This window comes from Ceratosolen solmsi, unplaced genomic scaffold (genome assembly GCF_000503995.2).
Source record: "Ceratosolen solmsi marchali unplaced genomic scaffold, CerSol_1.0 scaffold6, whole genome shotgun sequence".
Classification (NCBI taxonomy): domain Eukaryota; kingdom Metazoa; phylum Arthropoda; class Insecta; order Hymenoptera; family Agaonidae; genus Ceratosolen; species Ceratosolen solmsi.
This window is the reverse complement of record NW_011948414.1, coordinates 10,901,120-10,924,712: the sequence shown is the minus strand read 5'-3', so window position 1 is coordinate 10,924,712 and position 23,593 is coordinate 10,901,120. Positions and strand designations below refer to the sequence as shown.

At 26.5% G+C, this 23,593-nt stretch overlaps 1 protein-coding gene across 1 annotated transcript; it reads left to right on the top strand.

The window, feature by feature from the left end:
• The first annotated feature begins 8,116 nt into the window (after positions 1-8,116).
• On the top strand, positions 8,117-12,225 carry eIF2beta (eukaryotic translation initiation factor 2 subunit beta). Its single transcript, XM_011506940.1, has 6 exons — positions 8,117-8,575; positions 9,644-9,904; positions 10,016-10,169; positions 10,929-11,116; positions 11,226-11,510; positions 11,723-12,225. The coding sequence occupies exons 1-6, from the start codon at positions 8,558-8,560 to the stop codon at positions 11,765-11,767; spliced, it is 951 nt and encodes a 316-aa protein (XP_011505242.1). The 5' UTR covers positions 8,117-8,557; the 3' UTR covers positions 11,768-12,225.
• The last annotated feature ends 11,368 nt before the right edge of the window (positions 12,226-23,593 follow it).

The window sequence follows — 23,593 nt, the reverse complement described above, 5'->3', positions numbered from 1 at the left end:
ACATTATTTCAATCGGTGTATATAAAAATAGCCTGTAAATATCATCTTAAACGGATAATATAATTAAAATAGTTTTTAGTTATGTCTCTATTATTGGACAACGTTTAATAAAAAATATAAAATCTTTGATATTTATAAAAAAAAAAAAAAAAAACTGAAGAAAAAAAAATATGGAAACTGTCAAAATTGTGCAATTAGAAATTTAATTTTCAAAAACCAAAAAGGATTCATAAAATTGTAAAATGCTATATACCTGTATTTATATAAAAATTACAAATAATAAAACGTGTATAAATATTAAGCCATAATAATGTCATATATTTAGTAAGTCGTGATTTTCGTTAGATTAATAATTTAGTATTCACAATAAAAAAAAAATGTTTTCAATTTTGAAATTAGATATACTAATAAATGTATACAAAATCATGTTACTCGATCAATCATGATTTTTATAATTTTAAAATTCAATTTCATCAATGAATTCAATAATGTCATTGAGCGATGACCAAATGAATAACAATTCAGGCAACAATTTCAGGCAGCGTTGTTTTTAACTGCTGTTCGCTATGAATTATTATACACTACACACAACATTGTAAAGTCCATGATTTTTATTCTAATAAATATCTATTCCATAAGTAATAACAGTTAACGATATTATAAACTTAAGTAACGTTAATGCATAGTTATGAATTAATTTTTTAATAACTGGAAAATAACTGCACGTATGAGAATCCATATATCTATTTAATTTTGAAAAAATAATTACATATGATAATTACCTAATCACGTGTATAATGTAACTCGTAGTAAAAACACTGTATTTCGCAGAAATATTGAAAATTTTTCGAATACTATTGATTGTACGAAATAATATAACCACATAGGTGAATTAAAGACAATTTTTAAATTTTTATTAAAATAATTTTCAAACTCGTTATAGTATAGTTATTTTATACTGTTAATATAGAACAGAATAATAATAGAAAGTACTTTATATCTTTTTCCGATATTATTAAAGTTTTAATGAATTACAATTTTCATTGGATAATGTTAAAAGTATATTTATCCCTTTAATCGGTTAAAAACTTAAGTTTCAAAAACTTATAAAATCATAACCGAATATTGATGTTTCAAAGTTTTTGTATTCAATATCGTAATTATGTTAGCGTATAATGGTAAATACATGATTATCACGATATTATAATGTACACTGTACAATCGCCATATTAATTAAAAAATACTTTGATATTGGCAGTTTAAGTGAAAGAACATAAGATTAATATTTTATCTTTCACGAATGCCACGGATTTAATTTTTAAGAAATCATGACTGTTTATAATTTTGCAGTTCATATTACGATATTGAAATAATACATATTAAATAATACGAAACAAATCAAAAAATCATTCTAATCTATTCGAGAATTAAAGATGTAAATTACTGAAATTAGTTATATATAAATAAATCTAATTCTGCGCTAATATTGATAATACGAAATTTTTTTCAATGTATGCTAATAATAATAGACTAAAGAATGTTATATATTAATCAATAAGTTATGCTAGTTTATAATTGACTAATGCAACAAACGAATATAGAGTAGCTTTAAAAATTCATAATTATTATAAGAAATGACCAATTATTTATTGTATTGGTCTGTAAAAATATGCTATTACGAAATTTCACTATGACAACGAGTCTTCTAAACCATAAATTATTTAATATGATTTAATATATTCAATATGTAATAGGTTATTCTGTCGGTCACAATTTGCTTTTTAGAAATAGCAGGTTAAACATTTTAAAATTTTAATTGATAAATCTCTTTACAACGTTTTTGTTAATGATCTATCCGAATGTATAGTATAAAATTTTAATGAAATTAACATGAATTTAAATATTATTAATATTTAAAATTTATCATAATTTTATAAGTATGTTTGTTCCAATTAGATATTATACGTACAAGCATTTTATATCTGATTCAATCATGAAACATTATTTTAAATTAGTCATTTTTAGTAATTTTTTTCTGTCATATGTATGTATAAATAAATGCCTTGATATAAATATGCCATCGAACCACATTAAAACCAGCGATTTATGTTTGCTTTTTTCATATTTCTAATTTTTTTTTATTGCGTAGTAACATGAAAATTATTTTTGAAATTAAAATTATATCAAGCAGTACAATCACAGTATTGGAAGCTCATTAATTGATTTAAAAGTTTATTATTATTATTATTATTATTATTATTATTATTATTATTATTATTATTATTATTATTATTATTATTATTATTATTATTACGAGAATGAAAAGTGATAAAATGGGAATAACAAAGTATGACGATAAAGCGACTGTATAATGAATTATAATATTTGAATAATTATTTCATATAACGCGAAAATATTATTTAAATGAACTATAATAGCGTCTATAATTCGTCAACAATAGTAATTGCAAATCATATAATGATAAAAAAAAATGTATTTATACCCATGAATATCAATTTGTATGTAATTTCACCGTAATTAAGACTTTATTTAACACCGTGATTGCGAACGTGTTTGGGTGCTCATTGCTTTTTCTCTTTTTTCTCTCTCTTTTTTTTTGCTTTTATTTTAAGCCATTGTTGTTATACGGCAATCATTTCAAATAAATTATGTAACAATATAAAATTTGACACGATAATCATTGGATGAATGGAGAAAAGCATTACATGATCCCATGAATTTAAGGACCTTTTATGAATTTCCGTTATCAGCAATGGCAAATAAAACATGGCAGCATGTTCTATGATAAATAATTTACAATTTCGAATATAAACTACGGCTGATTTTTAATAAAACAAACAGCTGAAATTGCATTTTGATGAATTGCGACGAATTAGATGTGGTAAAATAATAATATGCTTAATTATGTGTATAAACATGTAGTCATGCTCACGTGTCCTGTCGTACAAATTAAATGAGGAATGAAACTGCAGATTAAAGATACGTGTAAATTAAGCAACGCAGAAGATTCAGCCACGTTGTAACCCGCAAAACACCAAATATGGACCACCACTGCGCGATAAAAAAGAAGTAGTAGAAGAAGAAGTAGAAGAAGAAAAAGCGGAAGAAGTCGAACGCGCTACAATGGAGATACGCGAGATACCGAGTTGTATTATCGACTAGTGGCTTTACTCTAGTAGCGAAGGTCAGCTGGTGATGAGGTCGCATCGGCGATGAGCAAAGCGTCGGCACTGAGCGCAGCATCGGCCCGACGATCCGCGGCACTTGGCGAGCGACAACAGGGGACATCGCCGAGGGGCTGCTGCCGCAGTCACCCCCGCCAGCGCCGACGCAGCGCCCCTCCATCCTCTTTCCCCCAAGAGACCAGTCCATTACGAGGACCTGCGCACCGATGAGGTTAGGGAGCGCGCATTCGGGAGGTTAGGATGATAGTTCGCCGCCGGCAGATCAATTGCCCCCTTCCCTCACTCTCGCGCTCTGTCTCTTACTCTCTCATTCTTTCACACGCGCGCGCGCGCGCACACACACACACACACACACTCTCTCTCTCTCTCTCTCTCTCTCTCTCTCTCTCTATCTCGCTCTATCTCGCTCTCTGTGTACCCTCGTCCAACCATATTGCCATTTCTATAAAGCTTAAGAATTGCGCGATAGATAGTAGAGACGAAATTCGTGATCGAATTGTTAGTTGAGCACCGACTCTTTACCTAACGACGATCGTTTATCACCACTTTATCTCGCCTTATTGAATTTTGTCAGGAGAATAATTGATCGCTACATTAAGGGCAATCAAGAGGCTAGATATTTAAAAAAAGTTATTCCAACTCTGAGTTATCCTGTTAACGCATTATAGGCGCATACCTTATGCTCCAAATTATATGTGATTCGCTGGTACGCAAATTAAGTATAACACTTTTTTTTTTTTTTATCGTGTGACAATAAATTAAAATTCGACTTTTCACCGACATGGTGGTCCTTTTGTTTTTATTGGGAGAAAATTTATGGAGTCACGTGCTATTACTTTTTTTTGTATATGAAATAAAATCAACATTAGATTTGTTTCAAAGTAATATAATCTACAACTATTAACAACGAAACGACAATTTTAATTAAAAAAAAAAAAAAAATTTTTGTAAGAAAAAATCAGAACGCAATTTTACTAGAATTTACAAAATTCTGAAATAAAATTAATAATAACAAACTGAATTAAAACTATTAATTGATTTATTGGTATATTATTTAAGTAATAATTATAAAAATGATATTACCATCAATAATAGTGCACTAGCGAAGACACGGTGACCGTACAAATTTTTCAATCCTATCGTCTCATTGCATTAAATAAACATTACGAGCAATTGAAATAGAAGAATCATTCGTTAAAGACCAGACAGCAAAGCGCTACCATACCCATTTATTATTTATACCTTGTTATTTTCAATATCTCAGCAAAAAGACCTGATTCAATAATTCCAGTTGAATAGTTAATGAGTTCAGCGCTCATCGTCAACAAAAATTTACGTAGCGTTAGACATTTTAGTCCCCATATTTATATATTTATCGTGCATCGATATTACAATCGGTCGGCCGTTAAATTTCAAACGAGTCTCCATTCGTGCTCGTCATTCCGCGTGTTATCTGACGGTCAGCCAAGGCTACTCTACTCCACCATACTCCACCACTACTTCCGCCTCCTTGCCAAGAGCTCACATACGCGCAGGTGCACTCGAATCGATAAGAGGCTCCGCAACTCCCCCACCAGGAGTCAGTCCAAACGCTTCTTCGGGAACCACCCCCGCGACCTCCGAGATCTCCGCATCCTATAGACGTATTTAAATGTTTACTCGCTGGCACTGAATCGTGAAATAATCATAATGGCTATCGCAGCAAAAAGTTTATTATAATGAAATTGATCACGGTTTTACCCGAGCTTTAATTCGCTTTTTTTTTTTTTTTTTTTTTTTTTTTTTTGTCGATAGCTATATTATCACATTTACGTCCACCTTTCGCTACGTTATTTAGCATTGTACAAATTCAGTACAAATATCTGCATAATCAAATAACATTGTTAGACAAATGTCTATGTAATCGAATGTACTAAGTTTCTTATTACGATTGAACGAACAATATAAATTCGGTATGCTATAATGCCTATTGATTACTAAACTCATAAATGGATTTATTGCGCTTTTCATTTACGCTTGTATAGGCTATTTAGACCGCATGAATTCCATGGATTTTCAATAATTATTTATTTCATCAGATTTTGAAAAACTCATAAAAAATAAAAAGAGACTTTTCATTTATACATTTAAAATAACACATTTGTTATATCTGTTTGTTGATAATTAATGCATATATTGTATAATAATTTTGAATTTAATAATAATATAACTTTTCATATTCAGGCAAAATAAAGAACGAAGAAAAAATTTATTGAAACCGCACATTACATTTCTATTGCACGCAGTAGAATAAAATAGATCAATTTAAAGAAGATTAATTAATTAGGTTTTGTGCAAAAAAAAAAGGGCAAATGTTTTCGAATATCGATTAGATTATAGTCAACGTTATTTATTAACCAAAGGTAATAGTTTTTGCATTGGTAATTTAGTAATGAACGTTAGAGAGCTCATAATGATAAAAGTTTTTCAAGTGCAAAAAATTGCTTGAAGAATAAATTAGGTATCAAAGAAAGAAAAAAAATAAAGTAATAGAAATTTGATCAATTTTATTCAAATTTAGCAATTACACTATCATTAGAATAGTCAGTAATTGTATATATACCTTCATAAAAATTACCATTCCATAAAAATTTCAAGATGTCAATGTATTGTTTTCAACTCTTATGTTTCTATCTTAAACCCCGTGGAACTTTCAAGATAAATATTATATTATCTCATGTTTTAATATATTTGATACAATATTTTATCTAGTTGAAAATAAATTTCTATATTTATTTCTGAATGTTAGCAGTATATATTGAAATAAGACAATAATAAGTTTGTGAAAACATTTTAAATGATGGTTCGTTCATTACTTTTAATCGATTTTTTAATATAATCGATCATTAATCCATAGTTCCATAAAAATTTGCACGATTAAATATTTCATAGATTTTTAATTTATTAATGTTTTGCTAATTTACATCAGCATGAATTTTAATTATACTTTCACCTAATTCCACTACTACTACTACTAATACTACTACTACTACTACTACTACTACTAATAATAATAATAATAATAATAATAATAATAATAATAATAATAATAATAATAATAATAATAATAATAATAATAATAATAATAATAATAAGACGAATGAGAAGAATAGGAAGAAGAGCAACAAAAACAACAAAAACAAGTATATTAATATTAATAACAACAACAACAACAACAATAACAATTAATTTTAATATATACTAAATACTAATTATAATTTATTCTATTGCTTTTTTTTTCTATAGCACAAATATATAAAGCAATTAAATTATTTAATATTACAATTGTTATAATTTATTTATATTGTTAAATTTTTATTTTTATTTAACAATTTTGAATTTGATTTGAAAATTTTTATTTATATCGTTAAATATCATTTTATTTTATAAAACAACATAATTCTTTATTAATAAAAAGTAAAATAATCTTATTTTTACAAATTCAAGGTCACAATGCATGAAAATGGAACCTTATATTGGTAAAGTCGCATATTCATATCGCTACAACTTATCCAAATTTTAAATTAAATTACCTTTATTTGTTATTAGTATGAAGTTTTTTATTTAAATCACTGAAGCAAATATAGACTTTGAAATATTTTTCATAAATATGAATATTTTATGATAATGTTTTTTCAGATATTAAAATGCATTATTTACTCCTCAACAAGAGATAATTATTGAATAAATTTTGTTAAAAAAAAAAACTTCAAATTCACATTTATTTTATAAATTCAATACTAATGATCGAAGATAGAGCTATAAGTAAAAATTAATTTTTTATTTATTATTTGAGGTCCATTTATAATGAATCTTAAATTATACGTTTATTATGGCCTACAAAGTTCAATAATTATCCATTTATAATAGATTTTAATCATTGAATCGAACGAATTCATTGTTTATCAGACATGTATAGATATTTAATCGAATGAATATACGACTCAACATCAATAATAATTATATCGATAAAATTATGAAAAATATTAAAATACACTGACAATGAGAAGATTAAATTTTTATCTTGAAATGGGTATGCATAAATGATCCTATTCGGCAACTTATATATTTAGGATTAAATTTACTTATTCTTATCACTTCACTTGTTACATCGTTTGCTCTCGTAGCTTTTCATTTTTCAAAATTTACGTACAAAAGTTTGTGTCATAGCTCATTCTCCTCAGCGATTGTATTTTAATATAAACAGCTATATTAATAAATAATATTATGGACAAATATTTAAATATTAATATTTTCTTATAAGGCTGATAAATATAATTATCATATATATATATAGATATATATAAATAATATATATATATATATATATATATATATATATATATATATATATATATATATATATATATAAATAGATAGATTGATAAATGTTAGTAGATAAATAAAAAATGTATCGATATAATTTTGTTTTTTTTTAGATTAATTTTTTATTACATAAATTTCGATGTTGTCGTTGTCGTTATTATTCGTTATTATTATTAAAAATATTGTACAATTACATAAAATTTAAATTCCATTAGTTGTGGGTAAATTATTTTCTCAAATTACTACTTATCAGCAATCGTAAATTAATGTTACATTTATGTTTATTAGAAAATTAATATTAATAATAAATGGTCATTTTGAAAATTTTTGTTGCATCATTTTACGCCCTTTTGTCCTCCAGTATATGGTGATTCAGTTATAATCACAATTAATTCAGTGTATAGACGTTAAGCGCATATTTTCATTCTAGATGGAGATGCAAGCGGACACGACTTATAAAATAGAATTGCAAAAGTACGCCTACATTACGTTGGGGGAGAAAGAAGCTTAGCTAGTCTATGCCAATTGAATATCCACTCGAGTTCTTGGTCGCGAGCAATTCTGTCCTTAAACTCTTACCCCCATACTCTGGCCATACGCTGACTCGCTGGCTTTTTCGTGTCTCTATTAACGATTCCGGGCTAATACACGAAGAGAGCCATTTTGTTGTCTGCCCCCATCGGCTTTTTGCCAGCGCCGACTCATCCGCAAAACAACTTTCGAGTTAAAATTTAGGCTTTGGCACAACGAGGCCTTCGAACGCCACCGTTTTCGCTTCGGCCTCTCTTAGCCTTATGCGGGTCGCGCGAGCCGACTGCGCCACCTATCGGCCGACTCCTGCGCCACCCCGACTGTGATCTCGCTGACCTAGATCACCAGACGTCCAAAATTTCTGATGCAACACTGAGGAGTCTGTCGGGATACCGTCGATTCACACCCGCATCGCTCCAGATTCACACGCCGGCGACTCGAGGATCATCGCCAAGATGACGGAAGAGGAATCGGTGAGTGCTGACCGACGACGTCCTTGTAGCGGCACTCGCGAAATATTCTGGACACGCGCGACCGACACACGACAGCATGGCATGGGGAAACGTGCGCGCCCGCTGCGCATACGTGTGCACCTCGTGCTCGGGATATTGTGGGGATTGTGACGATGAATCCAGAGGGTAGAGTTAGGCGAGGAGCCGGGATACCTCGTGAGATTCGGGTGGTAGGGTTCAGCGGCCTTGGGCGCGGTTTATCACCCGCGCGATCAACACAACCTCCAAATGCGTGCACAAACCGCCAGCGACCGGTTCCGTTCATGTATATAAGCAGCGACAAGCTACGTTGCCCAACGCTCATCGCGATTCTTCAACATTATTTTCATATCCGACGGTTTTTTCGCTTACGCGCTGCGATGATTATCACGGATTGCGTTTTCCGCTTATTATAACAAGGCTTCTGTTGACAATGCATTGTTTATGATTAACAAAAGCCTAGGAGAATTGTAATTTTAATGTCCGACAATGAAGTAATCAAGGGACGTCAATATTTTGGCATAGACTTTATTATCCAGCTATAATTGCACACCTTTATTATGTTTTTTTTATTTCATCACCTCGAGCAAGGAATTTTTATGATCGGTTGGGGAGAATTCTCTGCGCAAAGATGTAGCATCTTCGAATCTCTCATTCGCATTAGCATTGTAAAAAGGGAGATATCGATACGTGTCAATTGTAGCTGCTTCGAAGCAACTTCCAGATGCGTTTCCTCTATTATTTTTCTAAATTTTTAAATTTGCTGCACCTCTTTATAATTGGCTTGTATGCATAATTGCTAATATATTTTACTTTATAGATTACTTACTAGATTACTTTATATCTAGCTCATCTTCAACGTTATTTAATTTAGTTTTTTCTCTTTTTGTCTTGTCTTTAAAATCACTAACAATGCAAATGTCAATTTTTACGAAATCATTATCATTTTATATGATTAATATACATATGAAAATGCATCGGTGAAGTACAAATATTATTATTTTATTTAAAGTTATTAACTTTAATCGCTAATTTTCAACTTTCTTTCAGATGTTTGATCCTAAACTCACAAAGAAGAAGAAGAAAAAGAAGACAGGCTTTGATTTGGATTCTGCTATTGCAGAAGGAGGTAATACTGTTATTGAAACAATGGAAAACTCCAAAGTAGATAAAGAAAATATGGAAGTTGAATTTGCTGTACCAGAAGATCAGGAATCCTTAGATCTTGAAAACTTTGGTAAAAAGAAAAGGAAAAAGAAAAAGTTCAATCTAGAAGAACTGGATGCAGCTCTTCCAGAAACCAAGAAAGAGGTGTGTATTAATTTATTTTTATTAAATTAAATTATTGAAAATGTATAAAGATTGTTGAAAAACGTGTACAAAATTATATAAATTTATATAAATGTAAAATTATTGTTGCAGGAAATTATAGAACCCCAACCCGAAGAGCATGAAGTTGAAGACTTCGATTTATCCCTTGATTTTTCAAAAAATTTGAAAAAGAAGAAGAAGAAGAAGAAGGATCTGGACGAATTAATGGCAGAGGAAAGAAAAGAGAACGAAGTCAATGACAATGGTAAATTTAACAACAAAATTAAGCTAAGTAATACATGTTTGTCCCAATGTATATGTTTTGCGTTATTTGTTAACATGCTGCACTAAATCTGAGCGAAGTGCAGATTACGGTAAGACATTTACGAAAGAAAAGTTTCCTATTTCGTTACTGCACTTTTTAATTTAGCCAGCAAAGTTAATGTGTCTTGGTTCGATTAGAAACATTGGTGAAAATTAAAACTATCTTAATATTTTGTACCATACTATCCACACTATCATATAATACTAATCATATATTTATACATAATAAAATATAAAAATTTTAAATATTAAATAAAAATGCTAACCATTATTGGAAAACTGATAAATGTGATGTGCATGTACATTTTCCATAATTAAAATTTGCAAATGTAGGAAGTATGTTTAGACAAAACTTATTTCTTCTATATTTCTATTCAAATTTTATAAATTTCATATATATATATATATATATATATATGCATAAATATGTATGTATGTATATATATAAGGTAAAATTTCAGATCGACTTTTATACTGTTATTTCATGTCCATTTCCACCAATATTTCCTTCAATTCATTTCCCTCGCTCGTAAGCTTATTTATTATTCTTAAAATTAATCTAATCTCGTCTAATCGATTACGTCTTATTTATGTAATCAAATTCTAGTAAAAATCTGTTTATTGTAGTTCACATGATTATGAATACTTCATCATTTTTGCATAGGGAATGTATGATTTATGAAATGTTTTTATTTAACAGAGGAACCAAGCCAATGGGTGGGTTCGGATAGAGATTATACATACGATGAATTGCTCGCAAGAGTATTTAACATAATGAAAGAAAAGAATCCTGATATGATGGCAGGAAAGAAACAAAAGTTTGTTATGAGACCACCACAGGTCGTTCGTATTGGAACAAAAAAGACATCTTTTTCTAATTTCACCGAGGTAATTATAATGTTTTTTAAATCCTTGTAAATTTCAAATTATGACATACCCAAAATATGTATTTCTATATGTATTTCTAAATGTAATCGTTTTAACTTTTATTATTTAGATTTGTAAAACCTTACACAGGCAACCCAAACATTTGCTTGATTTCCTATTGGCTGAATTGGGTACAAGTGGCTCTGTGGATGGTAACAGTCAGTTAATAATCAAAGGTCGATTTCAGCAAAAGCAGATAGAAAATGTACTCAGAAGATACATCAAGGAATATGTAACGTGTCACACGTGTCGTTCACCTGATACTATTCTGCAAAAAGATACAAGACTTTTCTTCCTTCAATGCGAATCGTGTGGTTCAAGATGTTCGGTGGCCAGTATAAAGTCTGGTTTCCAGGTCAGTATATTTATCACAAACTTATGGCAATATATATTTTATTTCTACATATTAATTTCTTTAATGTCAAATGGCAATTTTAACAATTATAGAAGTCTCGCTTAAATTATTTTTTATTCATGCATTCGAACATTGTGTATCAATTTTCGAATTATCATCCAAATGTACTGTTCTTTTTCAAAATCTTGATGGACTTTTGGTTTTTGTTTCAGGCCGTTACCGGCAAGCGTGCTGCAATTCGGGCCAAAACTGCCTAAGAATATTTTACAACTTGTACCACATATATTATTTAGAGTTATATGTTTAATAAAAAAAAGGTTTTAATAAAAAAAATTATCGTTGCAATTTATATATGTACGATAAAAGCCGATTTCGACTGCTGTCCATCTCTTCTTCAAGAGTAAAGTGCGATTGCTGTTTTTATTGCTTAATGAAATAAAAACAACAGCAACATGAATTAGATATGAGTGTTGTCAAACTGTTTCTTTCTATTTAATCGAATACGAAAGGAAAATGAAGAATATGATGGTTTAACTCGATCATAGTAAAAACGTTTCCAGAAGCATTGCAGCGTTTGTCTCGTGAAATGTGTAAAAAATAATAAAAATAAAGAAAATAATGTGTACCGAATGAACGCGCGTGCGAATGACCGCTTTGAAAGAGTTAATGTGTAAATGAGATATGGCAAAACATCTTTGGATTTAGCGATATATATATATATATATGTGTGTGTATGTGTATATATATATATATATATATATATATATATATATGTATGTATGATATGTATATATATGTGCGAGTATATATATATATATATATATATATATATATATATATATATATATTTGTGTGTGTGTATATATTGTTATATCGATAAAGCAAATGGTGGTAATACGAAAATAGAATGCATATATTCAAAATCATAAAATGATTGAGTCATTCTTAGGTAATTTATTCATGTACATTTACTACCTAAATAAATTAACATAAAGCGCTCAGTCTGCTAACAAAATTTTTTCTTAAACAATTGTTTTTGTTAATTTTATATTAACCATTTTCCTATTTCTACATCATGTTTTTAATCATATATATGAAAAGATACTTATTAAAAATAATATAAACACAAATACCTTTAAGTTTCTTTATTTATTCTATAATAGCTTCCTCTTCCTACTTCCTAATTTTACATTGTATAAAATAAGAAAAATTAAATATATTTTTTGTTTAAAAGCATTAATTAATTAATTAATGGAATGTATTGCCAACTTTTTTTATTCTACAAGACACAAAACATGAATTTATTATATTACATAAGTATATATATATATATATATATATATTAATGGATATATACAGTTTAATATTAATTTAATTAAAATATACAAATTTAATTGTTTTATAGGTTAAATTTTTTACCTTTGGAATCATAATTTTACACGATTCAAAAAAATTGAACGCTTAAATTATTAATATATTGTATTTTATAAAAGATTTGTACGAAAGACTAAATTTCCAAATTAACACAAATAATTTTCAATGAAAATTAATAAGATAATATATTTCGTCGTATCCAACCATTTATATCATACGATCAAAGTAAATTAATACATTTAAAATTTAATTATAAATCATTGTGATTTATGAGATAAACAACTTAGTTGTGTAAAAATTGGGATATAAAAGCAGCGTTTCAAAAATAAATACACTTGTTTTCTCAATATTTAACAATATTTCAAAGTAAACTTAAATTTCTACCATCATATACTTGTTTGGTACGTCGTATAATACATTTAAATAGACGCAGTAAGTTATAATGTATTAAAAATTTTAAAAGAATATCATTTTAGCGAAATAAAATCGTGAGACGAAAAATTTTTTTAAACTATCATAATGGAAGACGTATATATTCTTTGTCAATTGCAAATTGAATAAACAAAACATGTGTTTAAAAACGTTATTATTCATCTATTGTTTATAATTAAAATTTAAAGATTACATAATTATAACTTATCTCGCAACATATCGTTTTGAATTATTAAATCCAAAGAGTCTGTTTTAAAAACTATCTTCTGTAAATACCATTACTGGTATGATAATATTTTATATTTTTATATCGAGCAAATTTTATAAAACTTGTATTATAATGTATTATAGACACTGAAGAACTTAATAATAAAAACTTTTATTTAAAAAACAAATTCAATATTTAAGAAATTATTGTTGTTGCGCTATGATATATTTATATTTGCATTCCTCGTAAGTTGTAAATCATGTTAACAAGCTGAAATTTTCTCTTCATTTTTCGAATATTATATATTTACGCACGAAAATATGTCAAAATCCAAAATGAAATGTCACACACAGTTAGCGTCTGCCTCGAAGGTCCTTTATTTCGATAATCATTCGGTATTCCCTTCGTTTCTCTATTCAACGCAAATGCGTGCCTTCGAGCATACGAATGCGTGTTCCTTCGAAAAAAACGTGAGTCAGCAAAAATGCACTCGTATTGATATTTTCAAGTATTCACGTGAAACTTTTCTTTATGCTTTCGAGCAAATTAATTCACTGGAACTATGATTACAATCAAAAATACTCATAATGAAGCTGAAAATTCTCAGAATTGCCTTATTGTGATTTTTTCTTTTTTATGCAAATGAAAATTTCCAACATAGTTTTGCTGTTTAACTCAATAATTATTTATTCGGTTAATTTTTACTTTGTAATCTTTTTGTTATTCATGAATACTTATTTAAATGCATTTAATTTACCTTGTTAATTTATGAATATTTTTATTTTTTGCTTTCATATTAAATATATTTGAATAATTATTTTTTTTTAATTGTATTTTTTAAAAGTATTTTTATAATAAAAAAAAATGTATATGTAAATCTATGTAAAACTATTGTTGTACCTTTACGATGATAAATTTTGTTTGTAAGAATTAACTATCATTTACTTAATACACGTTTAATAAATTATTTGCAAAGAAAAATTAATTTAAATTATAATTAATAATAAATAAGTTTTAAATCAAAAAGCTTTATCGGACATTAGACTTATCGGTTTTTTGTCATAATACGTGAAAAAAAAAGTTCGTAATGTAGTTCACCAGATTAATTCTTGTTTGCTTTATAATAAATGAAAAAAAAATTTTTTTACATATTATACTGTGAATTAAATTTTTTTTTTTTAAAAACTAATATTAATACAAAATATTAATTATATATTTGAAATATTTAGCGATAAAATTCATAATATTATGTTCTTATAAGAATTAGATTCAGTATTGTGATATAAATAAAATTTGAATAAAATATGAATAAAATTGAGTTAAGATAATAATGTCGTCCAAATAGTGAAAATATGAAAAAACTTTGGTAAAATTAAAACGTTTAAATTTTTTTGTTAGATTTACAAAAATGGATTATATAACTTAGTAATAAAATATTACATAAATACTGGTTAAATAATTTTAAAAAAGATTCTTTATTATTCATTTTCTCCGAATTTCCTTAAACATGAGATAAAAATGATATCACCAATATTTTATTCATATGTATATAACAAATACGTATAGTGCAGTTAATAAAATAGATATCGATTGTTGAGCTACTTAGCCAATTTTTTTTTTTTTTAAATATCATTATCGCTGTATAGTATTTTATGTGAAAGCATAAACTTTTAAATTAATTTTCGCATAATTTTAAATAATGATAAAATGTTTGATAATAAGAATAAATTTCCAACCAATTTTTATTATTATTAACCACATTTATTTTGTAATTAAATATATTTTATTTTAATATATAATTAGCAGAACAAGAATAGTGAAAAATCATATAGAATTACGTCACAAAGCTAAAGTTATTCCAAACTTTTTAATTTAATATGTCATAATTTTTTATGAATAATTCGAATACATTTTTACAATTTGAAATATGTTTCTTTTTTAACTAACTTTCTTTACAATGCAGTCTGAAATATATTTCATTTGTAAATCTTCTGTTTTATTATTTGTCAATAAATGATTGGCTTTATATTACTTATATAAATTATTACGACTTTTATTGTTTTAATAACTTAAATAAATAGATTTATGATTTATGTGTCGGAAATTATATTTTAGATTACATTTAAGTGAATTAAAAATCTAGAATACTTTGATATTAAAATAAAAATTTTCGTGCTTAAAAACAAATTATTGTTAATTATTCTTTATTGTTTTGAGAGAAATTAGAGAATATATAACTTTTAATATATTTTTTGTTTATTCTAAGTAATATCGGTTGTACTACTAACAAATATTAGGACTTTAATTTTATTAAACTATCCACTTTATTAAACTATTTCTATTTATATAAAGTAATATAGTAAATTCACTTAATTGTTTTTGGAAGTTAACTCATTTGTTTTCATTTAATTTTTATTAGTAAACTATTAAAAACATAATGTAGAAAATTTGAAACTTATTTGCTTGACTTTCCTATGCCGACCATACTTCGGTTTAATACTCGTAAGGAAGAAAAATGTTTGAAAGATATGCTACACAATAAAGAATTTATTCAAATATACAGAAAATTTTTCTTTTTAATATTTTCATCTCCGTTTCCATAGTTTATAATAATTATAGTTTTCCTTATTTCATGACCTTTTTTTAAAAGCGCCGATGTGAAAGTACAAAAAAAGTCGACTTATAAATCATCTAACATAATACTAGGATATTGTTTATCAGCTATTTCAAAAATTAATAAATTAATAAAAAAAAAAAAAAAAAAAATTATGAAACCAAAGAAATACTGGGGCCAAGAATATAAAACTACTCAACACTAGCAATTCAATTCGTAGTTTTGTCATAAACTTATTTCTAAAATTAATTTATATTACAAGGATAATGTGTTGACTAATATTTAATACAATTTTTAAATTAGCGTGGTAAGAGAGTCAAGTAAAAATTTTTTTTTTTTTCCAAAAAAAAAAAAAAAAAAAAAAAATGTAACTAATTAGCTAACGAATCACTACATTATCAAGATTAATAATATGCTAGTATAGCGAAGAGAATATAAATTTCGTTAAATACAACTGCAACTGTTGATTGCATTGCAAGATGAACATTATCGCAGATGTATGTGCTGCATAAAATGTCGATTCCAGTCCCTTAAAAGTAAAAGGTAAGTAAAGTAAGAATCTGACGTTTCGCCAGGGAAATCTAGTGCAAGCTACTTATATCTTTCAATTTGCAAGAATAGAGTTTTATTATTTTATTTATTGCATAGTCCGTAAAAATTATAGCCTCGCCACAATTATTTCTTTCAATTGTTTCGTTCAATTACACATTTAAAAGCTATTATTTTAGCACAGATACAATAAATATTTTGTTTAAAATTTTAATTAATTATACACTGACATATTCCGATATATTGCTAATATATATAACGTATTATACTAAGGGATGCTATAAATTGATAAGAACTTTTGCCTTGAAGAAAAATCAATGTAATCAGTATTTTAACAATATTAGAACTAGGACTCATAATATAGAAAAGCATGTCACGCGTCTGCAGATAAATATATACTGTAAATACGAATTAGTGTAGCGATAAGTATTATAAATTATTAAACATACTTTGATTAAGAAATTTTGGCGAAAGTTACAATTATGATCATTTGTAATTATTATACAATTCGTAACATGATTAATAATTACTAATCAATATTTTTTCAATGAATAATATTGTCTAAAAATATGAAAAAAAAAATCATAGGTACTTTATAATCATCAGAATGTTGCTTAAATAAAGGTATTATTAAACAATTTAATAATAATGAATTAATATTATAATTCATTATATTAAGCAGTGTAAGTAGTGCAATAAATGGAATGGAAGATAAATGATAAAAATAATAAATCTATATGTAAATTCAACTAAAATTAATTAAATTATTAACTTGCATATGAGAGTCGTAGAATCGCGAGGATTGAATTCATTTTGTTAATTAATAATATTGCATAAATCTGAGATAGCCGAATGCGACGTATCTTATATATATATATATATATATATATATAGATAAAACTTGCAAAAATAAAAAATCCTAATTAGAAAAGATGGAATTACAACTAAGAATAAGGAAGGTAACAAAAGACTTCAACAATTAAAGCGATAATACGAAAAAGCAAGAGCCACAGTGATAAAGACGATACTATCAAATGAGTAATAGCCGTGTTTAAAGGTCACCTAGTAATTCCCTAATGACCAACTGCAGCATAAGAGAAACGAGGCTTTTCACATTTTCATTAGCACGTATTTTAATTTTTCTTAACCATTGTTTAGTTGACTTTCTAGTATTCTCAAGATTAATATTCATGAAATGAAAAAACAAGAAAAAAACTAGAAAAATTAAAATATCAAAATATTTTTAATTTACTTGTTTAGAATAATGCTATATTCTAAGACTATGAATTTTATTAAATTAAATCGATAACTATAGCAAATATATGTGAAAAATAAATGACGTGTTTAATCACATACAAGATTTCTATCGAATATTGCGTGTAAATTTCTAAAATATGAGTAAGTTTTAAAATATACATAAGTGTTAAAAACGTATTTATACTTTATGAAATTCATCGATGATATTTTAACTTAAAAATATGAATTGAAACTACTATATTTTAATGTATAGAAATATATAAATAAAAAAATATAAATAAATAATAATAATTAATAAATATAAATACATAATATAAGTACCAAATATAAATAAAATAATAAGTCGAATATAAGCAATAGATAATATTTCAAACGATTTTTCAAAATTATGTAGACCTAGAAGTAAATCAGCTTTATATATTCAATATCAATAAGAATAAGAATTTCATAAAAATAAAGATTCACTTTTAATGCTGCTCTTCTCATTATTTTTATTATTTAAAATAACAACAAAAGAATTTATCTCGTGAATTGATTATATGAATTTATAACATTTTTCATTTTAATTTAGTAGATAAAATATACGGTTCGTTTGTTTGTATAATGATAAAGGTTGAATGCACGGGAATATTATTTCTATCGTACGAGTATCTTTTTTTTTTTTATTTTTTTTTTATTTTTGCTCTCTATAATTATAACCCACGCCACCGATTTGGCTAAATAATTTGTAAATGAATTCATTTTATATTGTCAAATGAGTATTTTATTTAGCTTGCAAAATTACGCAGCTTGGAACAAAAGCTTTAGGAACAACCTACAATTAAAAAATATGCAATTGAGAATTATTTGCAGAAAAATAAAGAAAAATACAATGTAAATATATAAAGCTAGAAAATAATATTTATTATATGTATCATTGATTACATCTAAGAAATTCAAATTTAAAAGCATGGCATTATTGGACATAAAATCTTTGATTAATTATTTAAATGAAATTTAATCAATTCTTTTAAAAATTACAGAATTTTAGTATTATAATTAAAATTTTGTATTAAATTGATGAATGTGCAATGGATGCTTTATATCAAATATCACATAAGTAATTAGAAATATTTAATATAAAAAGATAATTTTTCGAAAATTAAAGAGCGATAATGTTACTTAATATGTACCTTGTTGCGTGTGAAGTTTCTTAATTCGTGGAACGATGAAGAACAATATTATCTTAAAGTCATTAGAAAAAACAATGAGCAAAGTCCTATAATAATTAAATATAACAATAAATCAATTGGAATGGGAAATTTTATGAAAATTCAATGTAAAACTAAGGATATAAACGTAAAAATTAAAATAAAAAAAATATGAAATTAAAAAAATCTAACAATAATTTCAATAATTTATTTATATTCTTTTCACTTATTCATTTACTCTTTTCTTTTTCATAACATTTAGTTTTAACATAATTTTAACATATTCATATGTTAATAGTTACTAAAGTTTTGATTGAAATATTCGTAATAAATTTTTTTACGCAATGTGAGAAACCCTTATTTTATAAATAATTGAAACAATAATATAAGGCAAATAAGAAACTGTACATTCAATTTTTTTGTAATGTAATTTTTAATATGACATTTATACCGATAATTTGCAAAAAAAAAAAAAAAAAAAAAAAAATAAAAAAAAAAAAAAAAAAAAAAAAAAATCAAAAAAAATAAAATTGATCAAAAATAACAGGTAGGTTATTCTATAAAAGTATAATCATATTATTAGAGATAGGAAATTTAAAATTAAAAAATTCATGCCTTATTTTAATATTATAATATCTGCATAATCTGTTAAATAATTATACTGAGAAGCAATATTCACTTAATATTATAAAGTCAAGCAAAGGTAATTCAGGGCCTTCCTCAATTTAGATATTACGTAGGCCAATTTTTGCGAGCATTACCTGTGCATTTTTCAAATTAATCATTTTATTCCGAACAGTGTATATTTTTCAGATAATTTCACGAACAATAATAATAGTACCCTACCGAATGTATAAATAATTTTGTTTATTTATAAAGTTATTATTATTAATATACGGTATTTGTATAAGCAACTGTAATTGCAATTTTTAAACGATCTTATTTTTTTAAGATAACTGTTTTTCAAGCTTATCGCACAAAAGATTAGCTTAATTATCATACATCTATTATTATACTTTAAAATTATCATGGCTCATGATCTTCTGGGCTTTCGAAAAAAGTATGTAAATTGAATTATAATTTTGAAAAAGTATCTAATTCTGTGCTTATTACATATATTATATGCTTTAAATGAACCTTGGGCCTCAATTACACTTATTGTTTGCTCAAATGACCTTCTATCATTTACTATCTACTTTGCTTATCACTCGTAGTCGTTGCTAGTATCAACGACCATTTCTTTTTCATTTATACTCACTTTTTCCTCCGATAAATTAAATTTCTTTTTTCCTTTCAATGTAATTCAACTCTATTTTTCGTATTTTTAAACATAGATTATTAAATGTTTGAGCAAAACTTATCGTCTTATACAAATTGAATAAATAAATAGGAAAATATTTGCTACTTATATGCAGGATTCCATTAGGCAAATTTGTTTTTAAATTTACATAAAAAAATGTTTAATTTATTGAGTAATATTATTTTTTAAAATTTATTAAAAAAAAAAAAAAAAAAACAAAACAAAACAAAACAAAACAAAAAAAAACAAAAAAATGTATTAGAAACGATTGTTTATATGCTTATAACGAAGTAATCAAATGTATTATTAATCTACTTTCAAAAATTGCTCCTGTAATTAGTGCAAATAGTGAAAACACAGATGATCATTGGGTAATTGAGCGAATGGAATATAATATGGCTTCATAACTATACGAATAAAATTCTTATAACAAAAGTATTAAGGCTTTCGAACAACAATTATTATCGAATAAATTCGTATATTAAACATCGTGTTAAACAAATATAAGTACTATAATATTCAACAAACGTTTCTATAGTATAGAACTGTATGTATGGCAAATTGTTTTAATATATAAATCAATGGCTATTAAAGTATTTAATTTCAATTTAAACTAAATTTTTTTTTTATTATAAGAATTGTCGATTACTTACATCTCATTTAAAAAAAAAAAAAAAAAAAAAAAAATGAAACTCTTGGTTCATATGTTTATATGCTTTACTTTCTAACTTTACATGTTTAACTGCTTATATATGCTTACTCAAGTACAGGTTACATCAATGCGAAGGCCACGCGAACTTGCTCGATTTTCTTGAAATCATCGGTATAAACGGTACGATTAAAGTAACGCTATTCCAACTTCATGGAACAGTAAAATTAAATATTGTCGACTTACTTTTATAAAATTTCAGTATATCATGATTGATATTTAAAAGCCACTATACTTTCAATTGCATTTAAAATAATAAGTTCGTTATTTTTCAAATCAGAGATATTGATTATGCTATAGTGTGCGGTATAACTTAATGTTACAATATTAGAAGCTTTAAGACATTTTAAAGCCTGTATATTAATAATGTAACATTCGCTCGGTAAAATCGCACATTTGTTAAGGGAATAATTGTTATCGCGAGCAAGGAAAGCTCACAATGCTGACCGATTTATTTTACCGATGAAGTAAACGCCCTTTTTTATATCAGCCATTCCTTTCAAATCGATCAGCATCCTCGGACGAGCGCCCAACTTGGTTAAACAAACAAATAAAGTCATGCTGATGCGCAGGTAAAAAGAGAAAGCATTCTCTGTATAAAAAAAAAAAAAAAAAAAAAAAAAAGAGAGAGAGAGAGAGAGAGAGAGAGAGAAAACGCAATTTCAGCTGGAATCACCAACCGTTCAATCTTACAAACGAATCTGAAAAATTCATTTGAAAATTCTCCATCTCTCTTTCTTTCCCGTTTTCGTTCCATTCTCGTGAACGCTTTGATATTAGGTCGACGCACTATGAGACTCACTCGTGAGATACAAATAAATCTTTCATTTCATTCGTGTTGGTTGATATATGTCCTTTCGCTCTTCTACCTACCACCTCTTCATTTTCCCTTTCGCTAATCTCACGTTTCTAATTCATCTCATTTAAAATTATTCGTACTCATTGCGTGGGGACTTTTGAAATTTCGGCAATGTTTGTGTAGGTCAGGGCTACGCTTTCATGACTCCCTCCTTCCAATAATATCCGAGCTCCGTAAGGTTTTAGCTACCGGTATTATCTGGCGCATGCGCATGACCAATAGAATACCGCACAAAAAGTCCTGCACTTCACTGCCTGAAATTCACTTTGAGATTTCTCGTAAAGCGTCCGCGGTAGACTCTATAGTCAAGCGCCGTGCCTTTGTCGTTTTTAAGAAAATACAAATTTTTATTCATCGAGTCTGTACGTAATGTAAATTTTCTTATATTCAATATTCGACTACTTTATTGTTATTTAGGTTTAAACGCTCAATTTACTAGTCACAATGTTAATGTTGAATAAAAGGTGCACTGAATCAAGTTCGCACATATGATTGTCAGGAAGTTGAGTTTAAATATAAATAAATATATTATCTATAAAATATCTAACCTTCAGTTTTTTTTTCTTTTCTTTTTTCTTTTAAATACTGAATCTTACATCTAAGAGAAACATATGTATGTAAAAAATATATAGAAAATTATAATTTATTGTATTTAGTATATACAAATTTTTAATATCTGCGTAAGAATACAATTTAAATGCTTAAATTAATAAATATCTAGCGCATAATCTAATTAAAAAATTATCTTCCAATATATCTTCCAATATTCAATCTAAAAAAAAAAGCATTGGTGTATATATTTTCTTTCATAATTTAATAATTTTATTATTTTATTAAATTAAGCGTGTTATTCTCAATCTGTTATTTGAAATTTAATTGAAAATATACTATTTACTATTTGATTCAAAGGCCAAAAAAATATCATTTTTATATAACTGTTTGTATTGTAATGTTTGTAAATATAAATACTAAATAACATGACGTTTCCTTTCCGAAATAGCTAATATTTAGAATTTCATTCGTTATTCATTTTGAATGCTTCATTTAGCCTTAATAGAGAAAATTTATTATTTAAAAGGAAAGATAAATCGTAAATTTTAGTATATTTATGCAATATGACTTACTTTGCAATTTCACGCGATACATAATAATCTTACGCGGCAAGTATATATAAAAAAAGAGGACATAGCTTATTATTTAAATCCTTATCGGAGAAGTTCGATAATATTCCCTTAATATAAATATGAATAGAAACGCAGTAGTGATTCATTGTCTCGTTTAAGAAATCCTTGTTAAAATTTGTGTAAAATCTTATTTCGTAAACTTACTAAATGCTTCTATACATTTTCATTGACTGAATTATCGAGAACACTGTCAATTAGCTCAGGGACGTATGGTATGATTTTTTTTTTTTTTTTTTTTTTTGTTCATTATATAGGAAAAACTATCTATTCTCAAACGGATAAAACAATACGCACTATAAACGTTTCTTCTCAATAAAGTAGAAAAGTTGTCATTTAAAAGCTGAAGAATAGAGAATATTGAAGAGCTTATATTGACTATAAAAGCGGTTAGCAACATTTTTTCTTTA